Here is an 18,045-nt window from a genome sequence, read left to right on the forward strand (position 1 = left end):
CGGCCACCTGGTTGCACCAGAATCGACCCAATTTTTAATCACAGTCTGCCGAATCCACGAAAGGACTCGGTGAGCCTCGAAGCGCGCCTGTGCTGCCACGTGGCGGCCATGTAATTTGCACTCGCTGTCTTCGAGCACCGAATTCGTCAGTTTCCACCTACTCTTGCATTGGAATATACAACCTTGAGGCAATCACTGACGCAACAGTTTCACAATACACTTACGCGGATTCGCAAAGAATGAACATTGAAGAAGTCTGAGTTATTCTCAGCATCTTTTCCATTGCAATAGTTACATTATCAGTTTCGAAGATTAAAACTTCCATACATTATTAGTCTACAAAATCCTTCGTAAGAAAGTGCTCAGATGTTACGAACCCACTAGCTGGATGAGATCCTCTCCTCAAGTCTAAAGGATCACTCAGTTCCTGCCAATGTAGTGTGAGGCCTGTACATGACAATCCTCAAAAATGATGAATGATTGCATTTCATGAACGCAACGCGACTGCCAAAGGCAAAGTTAATTTTCCGGATGCGCCAACTTACATTGAGGGGAGCGACGTTTGGCATACAATTTGAAGCTTATCAAATATATTGTACAACATAATATGATGGTTTTCTTTTTTTTGTTGAAAAAAATCGTTTCAAGGTGCAACCGACCATGCTGGGGTTGAAAAAAAAAAAGCATTTAATGTCAACGTTCCAGCAGCAGTGGTTTTCTTGAAAATTGAGGAGACACTGGTTTTGTGGGTACTTTCGTTGACCTGCACAAGTAGAAACCCAACTAATATATACCTCTCACATGGTATGATTACGCCAATTGATCTAGACTCAATTAAAAATTAGAAAAAAAAAGCATCCTTCAAATCACATCAAGAGGATCCCAGAGTGGTCTATCAATATTATGAGTTTTAAATAGTAAAAACATCACATGGAGAGGTGCATCCATTAGGTGTTCATACTCTTCAAATTAAAAGAGGACTTGGAGTGTACCGCAATGGTAAACGTGGTCGAGGAAATGCTGGCACAGGACGGGCTGTTGGTACCATTTCCTTCCTCATGGCCTTTAAGAACCTCTCCTCTTCAGCCTGTTTAAAAAAGTTATTCAAATTCCATGCTGTTAATCACATGAAACACCAACTGTCTTGCTAGCTCTTCATAATGATAAATATTAAACGCTAGTGAATGTACAATAGACTGATTTTATTTCTAGTCGATGCGAGGAAAATCAGGATTGCTCGTCAACATCACAAGTCAATCCAAGAGGAGATCTAGAAAATAACCCGAAGTTTTGATCATTTATAACTTGAAAATATAAATACTGAATTTTGTACACTTATCAAGACAATCCAATGGATCCATTGCCCAAAGATATGCCAGAAAGGCGGAATGAGACTTACCTTTCTTCCAGCCTCATATTTTTCAAGATAAGCCTTGTACTGCTTCTGCTTCTCAGCCACCTGTCAGACGCAGGAAAAGTGAAATAGCTAGCAATCAGTTATTTTGTGATTCGTTGTTCTTTCAAAATCAACTTCACGTGTTAGTAGTTGTAAGAAAAACTCAGCTACACTGGGAGTAACTGTTAGAACTTCACGAATCTAGCACACAGCCTGCATAAAGAATCTTGGCGATGTCATAAGCGTTCATTGTGAAGGTCGACATCACAGTGCTTTCACTTCTGCTTTCACCAGAGATAAAACTAGGTTCATTCATGCCATTAACATGACAGTACTTTACGAGTTGAGTCCACCTGATTCCCAAATCTATTCAAAAAGTACTTTGACCTTGGTATTGAAATGGACCAATGACCTGTGCAGTGTTACGCTAATATCCCGCACAAGTTATGAAATGCGCTACCAATCGCAACACTGTACAGGTATTTAAGAAAAAGTATAGAAAACTCTGAAGATCATACGAACTGCACATGAATCAAAGAAATTTAAAACTTACAACAAAAATACATTGCATAAAGAGAACGTTAAGCTTTACCATTTTTTCAAACTCTGCCCTTTCCATAGCGCGTTGCTCAACATTGAGATGGAAATCTTCAATAACAGTAAGAGGCTTTCTCCGTTTCTCTGGCAAAACACTTTGTGCGCTGCACCCCGACCAAAAGACACGTTAGCTCTCTAGGTACACATGCAGGTAATAGAGATCAAAGATGACCGTCACCAAAAGAGTTCATCACAGAGAAAACTACTAAGAATGTCATTCATATGCCATCCTACAATACACCCATCAAATATTGCAAACTTTGACCGTAGCAAAAAACTGACAGAGCTGGGCTCAAGAAATCATTTAATAACTGGTCTTCTGGAGGATCTAACATCAACACAAATACTCATTCATCATTCCCAATATTGATTATCCCATGAAAAGTTAGGAAGACTTAAAGCGAACTAGCGCCAAAATACATGTGGCTCAGAGGGAGGAATTGAAAGTGACCAAGAGATTCGCTACAGGTCTTACTTGGAGAGGATAGGCTGTGCACGGAATTCTCTCAGTGCTGTTTCGAGTTGTTCAGCTTGCATTTGCTGGCGCATCATCCGTTCTTGTTCCTGCTTATGAAGCAATAAGCTTTCTAAGTAGAACGGCTCCGGCTTCGTACATTCTTTGGGAAGGGGCTTCGGAGGTACCTGGAAGGAAGGATCAAACATATCACCTCCTAATCCAACTGCCGGGGTATAAAAACAGTTCTGACAAGTACCATAAATGTCGGAAGCACATCCAGGATACGAAGCAGTCAAAGAGCGCTAAACTAGTCTCACGCGACTTCAAGATCTCTGACGCATCTACATAGACATGGAATCACGAGTATTCAATAGTGAATGTCTTTTGACTACACTTACCTCTGGGAATTCGGTGGTCCAAGGAAGCGGGTGGGCTATCGGTATGCGGGCCTTTACTTCTTCCTGTTGTTGTTGAATTCTCACCTGAATTTCCCTCATTTCCTTTGCCAATCCTCGGTCCTATTGAAACCATGAAATCGCTATATCAGCCGTAATACATGGACATTTCTTCGAACTGCATCTAAGGTTTTCAAGTTACGGTCGAAGCTCTAAAAAGAAGTTACACAATCAATGTAACTCTATATTGAGTAGGATTAGAGTATGAAGAAAAGGTACCTTTGCATTGTATAAAGATAATACACGGAATACACACAAGAGCAATCAATAGTCATAGTTAACAAGATAGAAGCACAAAAAGTAGGTGGTCCCTGAGCATTGGACTAATTCTTTCTTTTAAAAATGCACTGGTGTATGGGAATGAATTTGAAATAGGCTTACATCGGTAGCCAAACGGAAAGGCTTTGGTATCGTTGGTCGTAATTTTGCGTCCTTCTCATTCGGCTTGCTTAAGGAAAGCTACGTGTGCAAAACAGTCAAAGTTAGACAATTAGTACCTTTATCAATATGCTTGAGAAGCTCACAACTTGCGACTTCAACGTATCAAACGCACCCTTTGAATCTGAAATAAGGACTTACTTTCAATATTTGGTCGACAAGAACGTCTGGATCACGGGTGTGTGCGCGTTCATCGGTCTTGAAGTGAAACTCCTAAAATGAACAAATAAATCCGAGCCTATTTTGAAATTAACACCCAAAACCCCGGCCAGTGCAAGTTTTGCCTCCACAACCTTGTGAATTTATTAATTAACAACTTACTTGGGGTACAGTAACCTCTCGTTTCTGATTCCGATAAAGACCGAGATCGTCTTTGCTTTCAAAAATCTGCAAGTACAAAAATGAACTTAAAATATTCAAAACCAGGTGTCGAGTTAAATTGAGCAGAATTTGAAGCATAACTTGATGATTTTATTGCTGGAAAGTCATTAATTGAACTACAAATTCTTTAATACCTTCTATTCCACATATCAGGAAGCTCATTTGCAATTGTGATTTCTATGAAAAGAAGGATCAGGTTGATTGTATCAATTTGACGACATGTCAGGAAGAGTGTATTGCAGAGTTCTGACCATCTTGTTGAGTTCACGTGCTTTGAACTTGGGTATCTTTGCAAGCTCCTCTTCTTCTAGCTCTTCCCGGCTTTTTACCCTACATATAAATCCAGATCGGAGACTGGTCAGTGGAAGGTCGCACAACGAAAATTAACACAACAGGAGGAAAAATGCCAGCCATTCCGGTCCCCTAAAGGTCCATCAATAGCAATCAAAGTTCAACCACTGACGGTAGCTGATCATACGTAGAAGGTCGCGCACGATTAGCTGTTTCGAATTGCGGTGGTCGCGGTTTAGAAATCTCCTTTGTTACCTTCGGCACATTCTGCTTCACATTTTCATGCTATTTGTCAGCACGTCATAGTCAACGACACATTCTTGGAAAAAGAGACTAGCAGTAGTTTGATGGAACTCAAACTTCTACTCTTTAGTGTTTAAAATACACGAGTTTCGATACACACCGAGGTAGAGAGAGAGTCCGCAGATAGGATAGATGATGAGCTTGCATGATGCTGTGCCCGCTCCATGGTATGCAAGTGAAATTCCTGTAGATGATAGAGGTCAACTATGAGACATCACTGGAAAATTAGAATTAATCAAATAATTACGGAACAGCATAATAGTTTCACCTATGTGGGATGAACGCAAGAATCAGGATACAAAATCAGACCTTGAAAAAGCGACTACCAATTAAAACGACTGGACACGACGAAGGTACATTGATCAAGTCCTAAACCTCTGAGAAATTCTTCGGTTCAGGAACCTAATATATTTGAATTTAGATGGAAGAGTACCTGAAACTCTTGAACTTGCGGAGTCGATTTCGTAAAGGTGAGCAACACAGGTGCCTGCAAAATCTGCATCAAAACCATCAATGCAGAAACAGCGGTTTAAGAGTAGGAAACTTGTGTCTTTTTCAAAAATCCCTCGAGACGTTTTTCTGCTTACGTGTTAATACGAGGTATCAAAATATACTCACAAAGAAGGAACTCTGAAGCTCAATCAAAATTACAGACATTTGCTAGGTTATTCGCTGCGTAAAATTGTAAAATCTTGGACATTATCAACAGCAGTTAATTATTTGAAACTGTGATTTCACCAATTATGACGAGAGTAAGTTCCTGAGACGACTGGAAATAAAACACCCTTATCACTGTAGGATAACCAGTCACCTTTTTTGGTAGTGGGCGAGCCTTGAACTTGGGCATCTTAGCGAGCATTTCCTCTTCAAGCTCTGCAGCGCTTTTGACCCTGTTGAGCATATCCAACGACACCGAATCCCAGTAAAAAACTGACGAATACACCTAATTATCCTAATTGTGAGAAAAATGTTGAGTGAAAGAATATCCTTCTCTGCATAATCTTGCAGTCGCGCTCTTGCTTCCTTGATGCATACAGGAGTTGCTGCTAGCAATGTCCACAACATCAGCTTCTACTCTACTTTTCATTTATGAAGTATTCATTTAAATTTAAGATTTTTGCTTTAGCATGGCAAGCATCCATTTTTAATATGGTTTTGAGAGAACATCAGAAAGTGGATAGGAAGATATCAGTACATTCTTCAGACAAAAACAAAATAGTTGATGAATGGTAACAAACTTTGGAGGTCGAACTCTCTGAGACGTTCCAAATGCCGGAGACTTAGCAACTGTTAACTTCGGTCTTCCTTTGCTATTGTCGTGCATTTTCTCCTGCTAAAACATTACCTTCACTTAATGTAGGTTCGTTTCACTTTTCGAACAAAACAGCATCAACAATGAATTCCAAAAAATTGAATTTAATGGCTTTCCTTGAATATGATTTTTAAAGCGCTCCAGCATTGATGTAACTAATAATGCAGCTGTAGAAACTGTACAAATCTTTACCTGGGTACCCCCATTCATGCTGGGGATATGGATTCGTTTTGAAGACTTCATATGAAATCTTCGAACTCTTTCCGCCATGGAAATAAAGGGTGAACTCTGAACAAATAGTGAAAAATTCGAATAAATATTAAGTATGGACAGAATGTGCATGATTCATCACTTCCTGAATATCAAACACGGTTGAAAAATGAAGCATGTAGACACAAGTACTTTTCAATTTTTGGGGTGAACCTTGTTAGAATCTTCGTGGTGAATAGGCGCCCTTGTTTCTGTCCGAAGCTGGAACTTATCAGGCACTGTCAGAGTTAGAAGATTCTTTGGTCTTGGCAACCTGTCTTTCATGTACGATATCTGCAGGTAGTAACATACAGCAGGATTAACAAGTGGCAACCAGCAACGAATTTCGTTTGAACAGATAAAGTCATTCAAGAGATGATCATCCGCAAAAACCAGAGGATACCTGTTGGGGTTTCCCTCCCTCTAGTTTCTGCTTCTTCTCGGCTCGATTACCACGCTTCGAGCTAGCAAAGATGGGTTTTTTCTTGGTTGAAATTTTAACACCACCGCGACTGTTGCGTTCAAAAGAACATTCAAAAAAAATTTCAGGTTATTCGGTCGAGAATAAGTTGCCACGGATTCAACATCAGACTTACAAACCAAGTATTCAAAGAAGTTGTCCAAATTTTTATCAACTACGAGTAAGAGAGCTATGATGACAGAACACTAGAAGAAGGCATGAACACATGGTTAATCAAAGAACAAGGAGATTCCGCACTCTTATCGAATACCGAGAAATACTAGAAGTTGTTTTGGAATGTATACAAAGATAGAAGCAGAATTCATCTTAGAAGAACCCCGATAGAAATGAATACTTAGTATGGATTGAACTTCTTGATTGCGGGTATGTTTTAAGAGTAACTCAGAGGCAAACACGGATCTCACCTTTGTGTACTGCAGAGCAAGACAAGCCAACAACGACAAGTATCACACGACACAGCCTAGACTAATGAAGTTGAAGAAGAAAACGACTAACCTAGAATTCCTTTTCTTCGATAGTGAGCGAGGTTCTTGCTCAAGAGGAGATGCCTCCTTCCATGCATCTGAATACAGCCGTTTAGCTGGCAAACTCCCTGGAGATATGACAAGGGCGGCCAAGGCAGAAGGAGGTGTCCGATTGATAGTGTTCTCGATCGCCCCAGTAATTGCGCGACCCACAGGTGTGCAAGGTTCTCCTTGCAAGCATTTAGTACTTGGGACTGAATCAACAAATTCAAATAGATGAACCGGGTGTCAATGTTCAGAAGCATCGTATCAGATTTCAGAACAACGTGTATAGGGGAAAGGTTTCACGCAGCAGATGAACTATTACTACTCAAAATTAGTCCATTGCAAATGGAATTCTGAACAAAAACTTGAAACCTTAACAACTAGCCATAGCCGGAAAAACAGTTAGCCCTGACTATTCCTAACTATCCTGCACCCATCAAGGCTTCAGCAAGCTGATCAACAGTGGTTTACTTGAACCACCACATAAATGGTACAGACGGACGAAGTCTTCTGCAAGTATAATATTTCTTCAAAACCGAGAAAATTGCAACCTGAACGAAATTCGAACCAAGCGATAAATCTACATGCAGGCTGATGGTTTTAAGAGCTAAGCGGCTAAGCAACTAAGCTTCCAAACTTCATGAAATCTAGATAAAGCAAGATGGATCCGCCAGAGATGTATTTAATGATTCAGAACGTCATAGTGTGGGGCAACCCACCGTGATGGTAATTACCAGTCGATTTTACTAGGTGTTTCAAATTTGTAACGAGTCCCGACTTGGCAGATTTCATGTGAATGAGGGATTACGTGAAGAATTGCGAACCTTCATATGACATATCAGTATTTCCTTCACAATCCTCAATTTTTTGGTTGAATTCCTCTTCGCAACCAGCCGAAAGTTCTTCGGCGTCCTTGAATGCATGTCTATTGGCTGGCAGTGGTGACACATGAGCTAAAATCTGTCATCAGTTGCATTGCATTCATACATCAGCTGACTTTCACAGTAGATTATCTAAGAAACATAGATTTATCACTAAAACGAAGTCCGATGTTACTACAGACTGGAACATATTCGTCTGGCGAACACAGATTAAAAGTGTTACTGAACAAATTATCTTTCCTGAAAAAACAGTCAAATATAGACTTTAAGGCATCTTTTTTACATTCAGGTCATCGCCAAACTATAACTTGTAATCACTGACATCTTTTAATTCAGAAGACATCTCAATAACCCTTTAGCCGATATGCATTCGCTGGGGTAAACAAGTTGAACTTGCTGCTGGTTTACCTGAAGTGAAAAAAGGGAAATGTTGGCATATTGTGACCCAAGGCATGTCTACATGTGAGGGAGGAAGGGTGAAATGAGAAAAGAGTGCGGACCTGCAACGCCTCAAGTTTGCTTCCATGATTTTTACCCATTGCAGTTGACCGTAACTCCGCTATGGAATTGGTTTTGGAAACATGAGCTGCCAATTCGCACAATAAACAGTGAGAAGGGATCTGTTACCTCGATTTTCTTATCACAAGTAACATAAACTGATGACAATATCAGAAGAATTTAAATTTATGTCTCATTGCAATGTGGCAGTTTCCAGTGCAGTCTTACAGGTTTGGCAAGTTGGAATGCAACTGGTGTGCCAGTTATTCAATCCTTGGATCGCTCAAACATGTTAACATGACACTCATTCCCACTGACCGTCACTCCGTCTCAATATTTAAATTTGGTTGCATTTCTAAAGTTGAACGTGATAATCTATCAATGACAGTTCAGAAGTACACAAAAGATCACAATAACACGAACTGATAGGAAAAGCATGAACACGTACGAGATGCTTCACAAGGTATCGCAATGTCGAACCATCTTTCTGCTGCCAATATGACTGCTTCGGACTCTTCACAGGTGAAATCATGGTACTTCGGAGCTGAGAATTCGTAAGACCAGTCAATGTTCTTAGAAGGGTCTTTTGCACAAGCCTCTGCCTCATTCGAATAGTCCATCATTTCCTGAATGGCACATGATGAATGAATTAACCTCGAGGACAATACCAAGGAACAAAAATAATCCCTTTAAACTGATTTCCAGTAACTCTGGATCCTATTGTCTACTTTTCCGCAGGCGATAAAGGTACAAGAAAACATCGATACACAAGTACACATCAATGCTGATGACATCGTTTACTAACAATCTTGTGGCTCGCTTGAAGGAATTTTCCTGTTCCCTCTAGTTCTGTGGTCGATGATGTTAGTGTCAAAATCACATTAGAAACTGCTCAACCTCAGCTGTTAAAAGTCACCCCTGTAAGACATTGCACACAATATTTCATAAATCTTCCTTGGACCCAAGTGAAAAGAACAATTGAGGAGCTTCAGACTCTGGGTTGGCTCACGCGCCTTACGATCCGAATGGTGTTTTAAAATCACCATTGAAAAAGAAAACAGTATGCACAGAAATGATCGTTTTAAACACGTGTGCTTCATAAGCATGTTAGGAAACAGCAGATGTGTATTTTATCATCGAAATGCCTTGCATCACGAAACCTTGCATTCGCCGACCTATCTGGTTAATACTTATGCCTCTTAGAATAACGCAATTTACGCTGAAAGGTACACTCACGATCGCATTTATCCGTAACTGCTGAGAGTTTCAAACACGGCCAATGTGTAGGCACACACAAGGAAGCAAATGTACAAATATCTATGATTTAATATCCGCGATGACATGGAGTTCCAATGAGTGAGGCGTCATGCTGCGACATTCTCGTACTCTTGGGTGAGCATTAACTTCGTGGGGATAATACACACCCGCCTTATTTTTCACCGCCTGAATTCCACCTGCAATTATAGCTGACATAGTTCCTCTAGCTGTAACTGCTGTAATCGCGAGTTTGATCTCCATCGTTCTATGGGACAACGACGATTCCGGCGAGATATCGACATCCGACCGCGTACATTTAATGACAGGAGAATGCGAGGAGAATGTGATTAAGCAGAATTGAGGCCTCAAGGTGATGAGTCTTTGACGAGTTAGGTCGGCAAACATCGGCAACGCTCAAAGTCGGCAGTCGGGACTGTAATTGAAGCGATAGTTATCTACCAAGTGCGCAGCTAATAGTGTTAAGATGTCAAATACCCTGCTAGGAAAACAGTTAACAGTTGCAAGGCTCTCAATTACACAATCAGCTTAAACTTTCCATAGGAATTTTGAGCACATTGAGAGAGACCAACACCTCGATGTGTGAACATGAAACGCAGAAGGACGAGACAAAAAAAAAAAAAAAAAAAAAAAAAAAAAGAGAGAGAGAGAGAATTATTATATGAATGCCCGCAGCCTAACGACAAGTAAAAATTGACAGTCACAGCTCCTGACCAGCTTCGCAACATGACACTGTGTTCTATGACCCGGAGGAAAAAAACGGCCGATTCACGTACAATATTCCTGAACAAATTAACCTCCAAACAAGTGCAGCTCCAAGATAATCCCCGTCACTACGACGCAATGCACACTAGAATTCCATATCACCAGCAACGCGCAATCCGCTCGAAGACTTCGCCAATTAACCCGCGGCGCATCGACACGGACAGCACGACTCACAATCATCACCTAGTCATGTCAAATACCACCTCTATACAAGCACAGCAAGCTACTTGTCGGCCGTGCATCCCCGTCTCGTACCGTATACTTGTTACGGCGTGAACACGGGCATCAAGAGAGACAACTTCCGCTCCACTTTGCTCCCTCTCTCTCTTCAGATTTCAAACGTCTTGACACCGTGATGAAAGTCCCCTTGGCACTTTTGAATGTCCGCAATCAATGGATGCCATAACGACAACGTGCTAACAATCTGATTAGACAGTGCCTACACGCCTCCGGACACGCTCTCCCATGACAATGATAATAATGCACCGTGCTCTGGATTTGCCCCCCGAATATCACCATCGTCGATAGCTCCTTTGGCATCACATGTGCTCGCTTCTGACAAAAGAATCGCGACAGCCCAGCGACCTCTGACAGATTCATGCCGAATCCCTCCCAACGAGCCAGAAAGAGAGAAACATAGAAAGCACGGAGACGAAGTCGCCTGTTCAACATGAGAGCAAGCGGGAGCCCTATCGAGTGGCGAAACTCAAACGGGGTGCGGGAGCGGGCCGGGCGGAGAACCCGGACCCTGACTCGCCCGTGCGATTTTGAACACTTGAAACACGGGAATACGTGCTTGCCACGTAGGTCGAACAATCAACCCCTTCTGAAAAGTATGTGTGCGGATGTGTGTGAATAGGGTTGTCGCTATGGAGATATCTTCAGTTTTGTCTTCTTATTTGTGATGGCGTACCGACAAGTTTTGATTTATTAGACCTTTTGTTAATAACCGCACTTTTCTCATGGTTTTGAATTCGAAAACAAATATCTGACTGGGAAATTTGGAATAAGGAATAACCAGAACCCCCTTCAGTTTCGTTAAAAAGCAATGTACATTTTGTAATTAATAAGCACTTTTTGAGTTTAGAATTGTATCTTATGTCAATCAGACAAGTTGGTTGTGAATGTGGGCAAGAACAATTGGTATCATTGTTCAATTAGTGGAAATTTTCAAGAAAAAATCAGAAACATAAATTTTAAAGATATATATATATATACACATATCTAGATACATAAAGAAAATTTAAAAATTGACCCATGCATTTAATCAATCCATCCATCATTATTGAGTGTGGATCCAACTATTTGTTCATTGGTTTTTGACAAATGCAGATTTGATAGCAGAAATGTTTTTAATGATGGTTAGGATAGATGGATTGATTTAGTAAATGCTTGGATTAATTTAACAATTCCTCATGTAGTAGTTGGCAATAGTCTTTGCATGCTTCTTTAGAGAGGAATGAACCTTTATCAAGCAATTGGTTCTATTTCTCTAACAGCTAAGCCTTTGCAAAGTATCGATGGCAGCAGTATATTTAGACAACTCAAATGCCAAAAAATTCGATAGGATTGGAGTTGATTCATTATCTACTTAATGGCTTTTACAAAAAAATAGACATCAACAATATAAAAATTGTCCCATTGCATTTTGATATCATGATTTGCACTTCCTATTTATACTAACATGTTTGCAATGCAATGATCAATTATATCTTTTGTGGTCTTTTGATGTTGGTTTTTGTTGCTTTATTTTTGTAGATTGTATCTCCAAGCTCACTGTAAGGATGTATGAATTTCCAACTATCATAGCTATTAATGGACAAACCAAAACATGTTAGTCTCTTCATTGGGTTTGAGTGGACCAAAACATGTTAGAATCTTTAAAAAAGAAAGTTAGATAATATATTTTTTAAATTATTTAAAATTTATAGCTATGTCTTGCACTCATTTTTATTTGTAATGAAGTTTTTATTAAAGAAATTATTGAGCCCATGTTGTATACAACAAACCCGTGTTGAGCTTATGAAATTCTATGTGATGTAGAATTCATGCAATCCAAGCAAAATTTTCATAGTGTATTTGAGTTCCTTAATTGCTCTTTAAGCATGTTGCAGCATTCATTTTGCTACTTCAACATGAGACTTTAGTAATCAAAAAGCACATTTGTATTTCAAAAACTAGATTTTTGAATTTATTTTTGTACATTTTATTTTTCATTCATGGTGCATTATTTCACCTTAAATGGCAATGATATCTTTCTCAAATGCATTAGCAAGAGAGAAACAAAACATCATGCAACTTAATCAATATTAATTTAAGCTACAAAAATTCATTATATCTTTATTTTAAATATTCATGAAATAATTACAAACAAAAATTTCACCAATATTCTTAAGTAATATGGTTTTATTGGAATTTTAAAAGTATTGTCAACCATAATAACAATTATGGTAAAAAAAAACCTAATTATAAGAATTTTATTTCAATCATTCATGTAAATTTTTTTATGTTCAACTTCATATGTGTAAATATATACATATATCTATTTGTGTATATAAACCAGTAAATAATTTTTAAGTTGTATATGCTGATTTTTATTTCACATGTACTATGTAACCTTGAGGAATATGGTTTTATTGAATAATTTAATTATCCAACAGAGTATTTGAATAGCTTAAGTTCATTTAGATTGCCAACATTTAGCTTGAAGTTAAAAGCTAGATGTTCTATTGTGTTGTTGCAAAATATTGCTCTATGTCAAGGACTTTTTAATGGATCACACCTAATTATTATACAGCTCACTAATCAAATTATAAAGACAAAAACTTTATTTGGAGACTACATGGAATAGTTGGCTTTTCTTCAAGAATCACATTATGTCCATCATCTACAAAGATTTCATTCAAGTTGCAGCAAAGGCAACTTCTAATAAAAGTGGGATTTGCAATAACCATTAATAAATCTCAATGACTCTTGTTGAAGAATGTAGGGATAGATCTTAGAACCTCATTATTTGTATAAAGATATTTGTATGTTGCCCTTTCACAATAAACGTCTTTAAATATGATCAAGATCCTATATCCTAAAAATAATTAAGACAAAAGTATTACCATAAATATAATTTATCTAGTAGTTCTTTTAACTTAGCTATTTTATTTTTGTAATAAATAAAATTCATGCTTATCAATTATAGAGAAGAAATATAAATAGTTCTACTATTATGCATACATTTTTTCTTTTTTTCTTTTTTCTTTTTTTTTGGTCAACATTTCTTTGGAAGTAGTAAATTTTTTACTTAAAAATAGAAAACTAAACTTTTACACCTTTTTTGTAGCCAACAGCATAGGTTTCCACTACTATATATATATATATATATATATATAACAAAAATAACAAAAATAAGTGGACATACAAGTAATATTTTTAATATTTTATAAAATCCAACATATTTCAAATAATTCATTATTATATGAAACTATCAATTCAAAACCATATTTAATTTAATTTCTAAATAAACCACTAATATAGCAATCTACTACTTAGAATCAAGATTCATCAAATATGTAATTATGTTTACTTGATATTTAAATAAATCAAATTATATTTGAATTGTATCAAGATGATTATAATAAATAATAAAAATCATATGGTTTTGAAAATTGATAACATTAAAAATTCGGATTGTAAACTACTATATTGTAAGAACGTTTTAATTGTTAACCAAAAGTATTCAATTACATCTTTGTGTTTGTGTATATGTATATATATACTATATCAAATTGTGTCATTATCATGGAGAGTTTGACTCAAATGAAGCTATTTTGTGAGCCAAAGAATATTTTTTAAATTCAAATACAAAACAATAGAAATAGAAAGAAAAAAATTACATAATCGAGCTTTCATGTATGAAGTAGGATAAATAAATCCATGTTGTTGTTACGAATAAAAACTATAAATGCAACTATAAAGATAAAAAATATAAAAAAATTAATTGTTACTAAAACATTCTTTAAAATAAAAAAGAAATAAAATATAAAATATAAAATATAATAATAATAAAATAATAAAAAAGAGGATATTATTTTAGAATAACAAAATTATAATAAAATAAAATATTCTCTTAAAGATAAAAATAAATATTAAAAATTATAAATATTAAAATCTTAAAATTATAAAATATTATAAATAATGAATAGTTTTTGAAAATAATAAAATTCAAAAATCCAATTTTATGTACACTACTTTGGTCCAATCCACATTATATTAATCCAACAATAAATCCAAACATCAAAAAAAAATAAAAATAAAAACAAAAACAAAAACAAATAATAAACAAACAAACAAAGTCAAAAAGTTAAACAAAAACACAAAAACAAAGTACTATATCATAAACTTGTGTTGTTTTCATGGAAAGTGTGACTCAAATGAAGTTATTTTTAAAAGATATGTTTGTAAGCCAAAGAATGTTTTTCAAATATAAATATAATATAATACAAATAAAAAGAAATAAAATACACAATTGAGATTTTAGGTATGAAGTAGGATAGATAAATCTATGCCATTGTCGTGGATAATATACAAAAAAAGTATTTAATTTTTTTCTAAGAACTACTTGTGAAAATATAAAAAAAATATTAAATTATAAAACATTAAATCATAAAAGTATAATAAGACATTCAAAGATGTATGAAAGTTAATAAATAAATTAATTAAAATATAAAATATAAAAAATAAATTACTAATATTTATATAATTAAAACTTCTAGAAAAACAATATTCAATGTGGAATTTAAATTATCGTTTCTAGGAAGAAGAATCTTGATAGAATGGGAGAAAGTACATTGAGATAGTACTACATAAAGTTGACCATGGAAAAAAAATATGTTGTCATAGATCCAAACCAACAAGCTTAACGGATTGCCGTTAGGATTTATTTATTGTTATTGCAAATGCAAGACGGATGGAAAATTACTTTTTCTTTAGAATAAAATAAAGTTTTTTTGTTGTAGAAGTTAATGTAATCTACGAAATAAACGCCAAGTTGCCAAAAAAATTTCCTCTAAGAATTCTTGCTTCAAAAATTTGATCCATTAATTATTATCGAGTTCCATTATTATTATTGAGTTTTATTGCAAAGTCCTTGGCGAGGAGCAATATTTTTTAGTAGCATCATCGGAGTTTCAATCCTAAGACAAAGCCTCGATCTAGGCATTTCAGATGGAATAAGCAACTTGATGAATTTGATTAAATAAAAATTATTGTTGTTGATACCATCTTCAACAACAACTTCATCAGTGCTTAGATATTCTTGTTCTTTTCTAAAAAAAATATGGCCATAAACTTCTCATTTATATCCTCTACATCATCATTCTGAGCAAATAAAATATTTCTATTTCTAAAGAAGGCATCATTTGCTACAATGTCTTCTGCCAGTCTTAGATAAACAACATTTACTAAAGATATTAATTGTTAATCAATAATCATATGATCGGGAAGCTTAACTATATTATTGGACAATAAGTTTGTACCATTTCCAATCTGACAAGTGGCAAATAGAAATATTAGTCAATAATAATGCAACCATAAAGAAATCAAATGCACCACCATCTATATATATAACACATGTGTTCATTCTATACCTAAAGAAGCCAATTAGTAAACTCAATATTTGTTTGAAGTGCTCTTGAATTCAACCTCATATTCTCTTTTAATCTATGGATTTTTATTTGAGGCCAAAGTGTTGAATGTCAAAAAGCTACTGCTACAATTTTTTCTCAAGTTTCTTTCACAATCACTGGTAATATTTGGCAAAAATCTCCCCAAAAAACTATTGTAGCTCCTCTAAATGGATGATCAATATTCCGAATGTCTCTAAAGAAACAATTAATTTTCTCATGACAATAACGATGTTGAATTGGAACTTCATCCCAAATAATAAAAGAAGTTTGGCAAATAAACTGAGCATGGTCAGAATTCTTAATAATTAAAAAAAAAGAGACTTCATTACAATTGAATAGAAACTTGAACATAGAATGGGCAGTTTGCATCAATCAAACTTTAGTTGCCACAATGTTGTAAACAAATATCTTACTAGTTCCTACAAGTCTATTTAGAAAAAAACATGCATTCATATTCTTCCATTATAGAGGCAATAATATCATCATATGACTTTCTTTGTTCAAGATTCAATTGTGAAACATACTACTCCAAATTTGCTTATAATTCTTGAATGTTCCATGCTCTTCCTTCAACAATAAATTGATTTCTATTAATTGTTGCATTCCAATTGTTTCTTAATAATGGCATTGGAGGAAATTTTGCAAGCATTCTATTGGAGTCTTGTAAAATCTTGTCTAGCAAAAAAAATCCAAAATCTTTAATTTATTCCTTTGTTAGATTGTTAATTCCATATTTTCTTTCCAAACGGGCATTGAAATCATTCAAGATGCTTTTTCTAAATCTTTCTTATAGGTTTAATGTATTTAGCGGATTTCTATGCAATAGCAAAATAACAATGCCATCAATTGAGATCCAATTTGTATTCTTGATGGTTCTTTTAAACATTGTTGCCACTCTCCATCATCTTCAAGCAATCCTAAAGCTGTACATTCACTTTTAAATGTTGTATGGAAAATTCCATGAATAGTCTTTAAATGCTCAAATGATTGTAGCTCTTTAATGTGGATTAAGAGAAGCCTTAAATAATATCTTTCTTCCATTGCAAGATTTACAAAATATAATCTTCCAATAGCAAATCCACATTTTCTTAACGTCCACATCCTTCTAGTCTTATGTCAAATAAAATGTTGTGGAAATTATTGGTATGTATAATATCTAGCCACTAAAATTGCTCTATATATCTCAAAAAATGAAGTTATTATTGTCTTTTGTCTTTCAGTACTTTCTAAAATTATAGCTACCTCGTCATTTGGATTATATACCACTTGATGTATTTTTGGTTGATGAACGGCCAAACATACAATATTTGGCATTTTTTCATGGATCCACATGCCAAATAGTCTCCAAACAACTTTCGGAGCTCCAATGTATCTTGCATCCAAATATTATTTGATCTCGTCTTCTTGATTTTCAAATTCCATTGTAATGCGATCATGGCCCATATATATATATATATATATATATATATATACTTGTGGATATACTTAAGAGCACAAATAGATAGACAAACTTCAACAATAATATGACAATTATACTTCCGAGATAGTTGTAGACAAAATGGAACAACATCCATGTTATCAACAACCATTCATTGTAGTTCAAATATTCTTCTATCATTTCTTCATCAATATTAAGGATATTCATCAACATCCATTGTTGTATCTTCCACAAACACCTTTCGATACCTCTTTGTACAACGACCATCTTCCATGCAAGTACTTGAAGATTTCACATTCTACATAGATTATATACCATGCATTATAGAATAACTTCAAATAACTCTCGATGATTGTCTTTATTTGGAAATTTTATAAAAACCATACAATCCACATCTCCTATGTATCTAATCACATTTTTTCTATCCAAAAAAATCAATATGTGCATATGAGATAGATCTCTCTTTTGAAACTCAATGGTATAAATATGTACAAAAACATAACCAAAGACAACTCCTTTCTTTTTATCTTCCATAATTGCACATCTCTTGAGCTCAAATACACAGGCTACCAAATGTGGCCGGTCACTTATTTGTTGTCTTTAAAGCAATTGTCAAGGATAAAAACTTGATAAAAACAAAT

At 35.6% G+C, this 18,045-nt stretch overlaps 1 protein-coding gene across 9 annotated transcripts; it reads right to left on the reverse strand.

Annotated features, from left to right (window-relative positions):
- Nucleotides 1-229: 229 nt before the first annotated feature.
- Nucleotides 230-10,707, reverse strand: LOC112283214 (protein TPX2). 9 transcript variants are annotated; one of them, XM_024521677.3, is made up of 24 exons: nt 10,544-10,676; nt 9,054-9,166; nt 8,697-8,874; nt 8,251-8,336; nt 7,694-7,829; nt 6,856-7,078; nt 6,283-6,391; nt 6,054-6,173; nt 5,823-5,918; nt 5,557-5,651; nt 5,130-5,208; nt 4,752-4,814; nt 4,419-4,502; nt 4,203-4,285; nt 3,976-4,054; nt 3,665-3,730; nt 3,485-3,556; nt 3,287-3,364; nt 2,849-2,968; nt 2,469-2,635; nt 1,989-2,097; nt 1,400-1,459; nt 993-1,087; nt 230-763 (listed from the first exon to the last, which is right to left on the reverse strand). In XM_024521677.3, exons 3-24 carry the CDS (start codon nt 8,869-8,871, stop codon nt 694-696), a joined length of 2,265 nt encoding a protein of 754 aa, XP_024377445.1. In that variant the 5' UTR covers nt 8,872-8,874; nt 9,054-9,166; nt 10,544-10,676; the 3' UTR covers nt 230-693. The 9 variants fall into 9 exon arrangements, with proteins under 9 accessions (XP_024377445.1, XP_090108498.1, XP_090108495.1 ...); XM_090252372.1 differs by lacking the exon at nt 10,544-10,676 and adding an exon at nt 10,300-10,439 and having other exon boundaries at nt 4,203-4,282; nt 5,557-5,648; XM_090252369.1 differs by lacking the exon at nt 10,544-10,676 and adding an exon at nt 10,300-10,439 and having other exon boundaries at nt 4,203-4,282.
- Between the last annotated feature and the right edge of the window lie 7,338 nt (nt 10,708-18,045).

This window comes from Physcomitrium patens, chromosome 1 (genome assembly GCF_059467195.1).
Source record: "Physcomitrium patens ecotype Gransden chromosome 1, ASM5946719v1, whole genome shotgun sequence".
NCBI classification, from domain to species: Eukaryota; Viridiplantae; Streptophyta; class Bryopsida; order Funariales; family Funariaceae; genus Physcomitrium; species Physcomitrium patens.

Coding starts and splice junctions, on each gene's coding strand:
- LOC112283214 (XM_024521668.3), bottom strand. CDS start 8,871: ATGATGGACTATTCGAATGAGGCAGAGGCTTGTGCAAAAGACCCTTCT. Junction 6,174..6,282: donor AGGGAGGGAAACCCCAACAG/GTATCCTCTGGT, acceptor TACTACCTGCAG/ATATCGTACATGAAAGACAG. Junction 3,557..3,664: donor GAGAGGTTACTGTACCCCAA/GTAAGTTGTTAA, acceptor TGTTCATTTTAG/GAGTTTCACTTCAAGACCGA.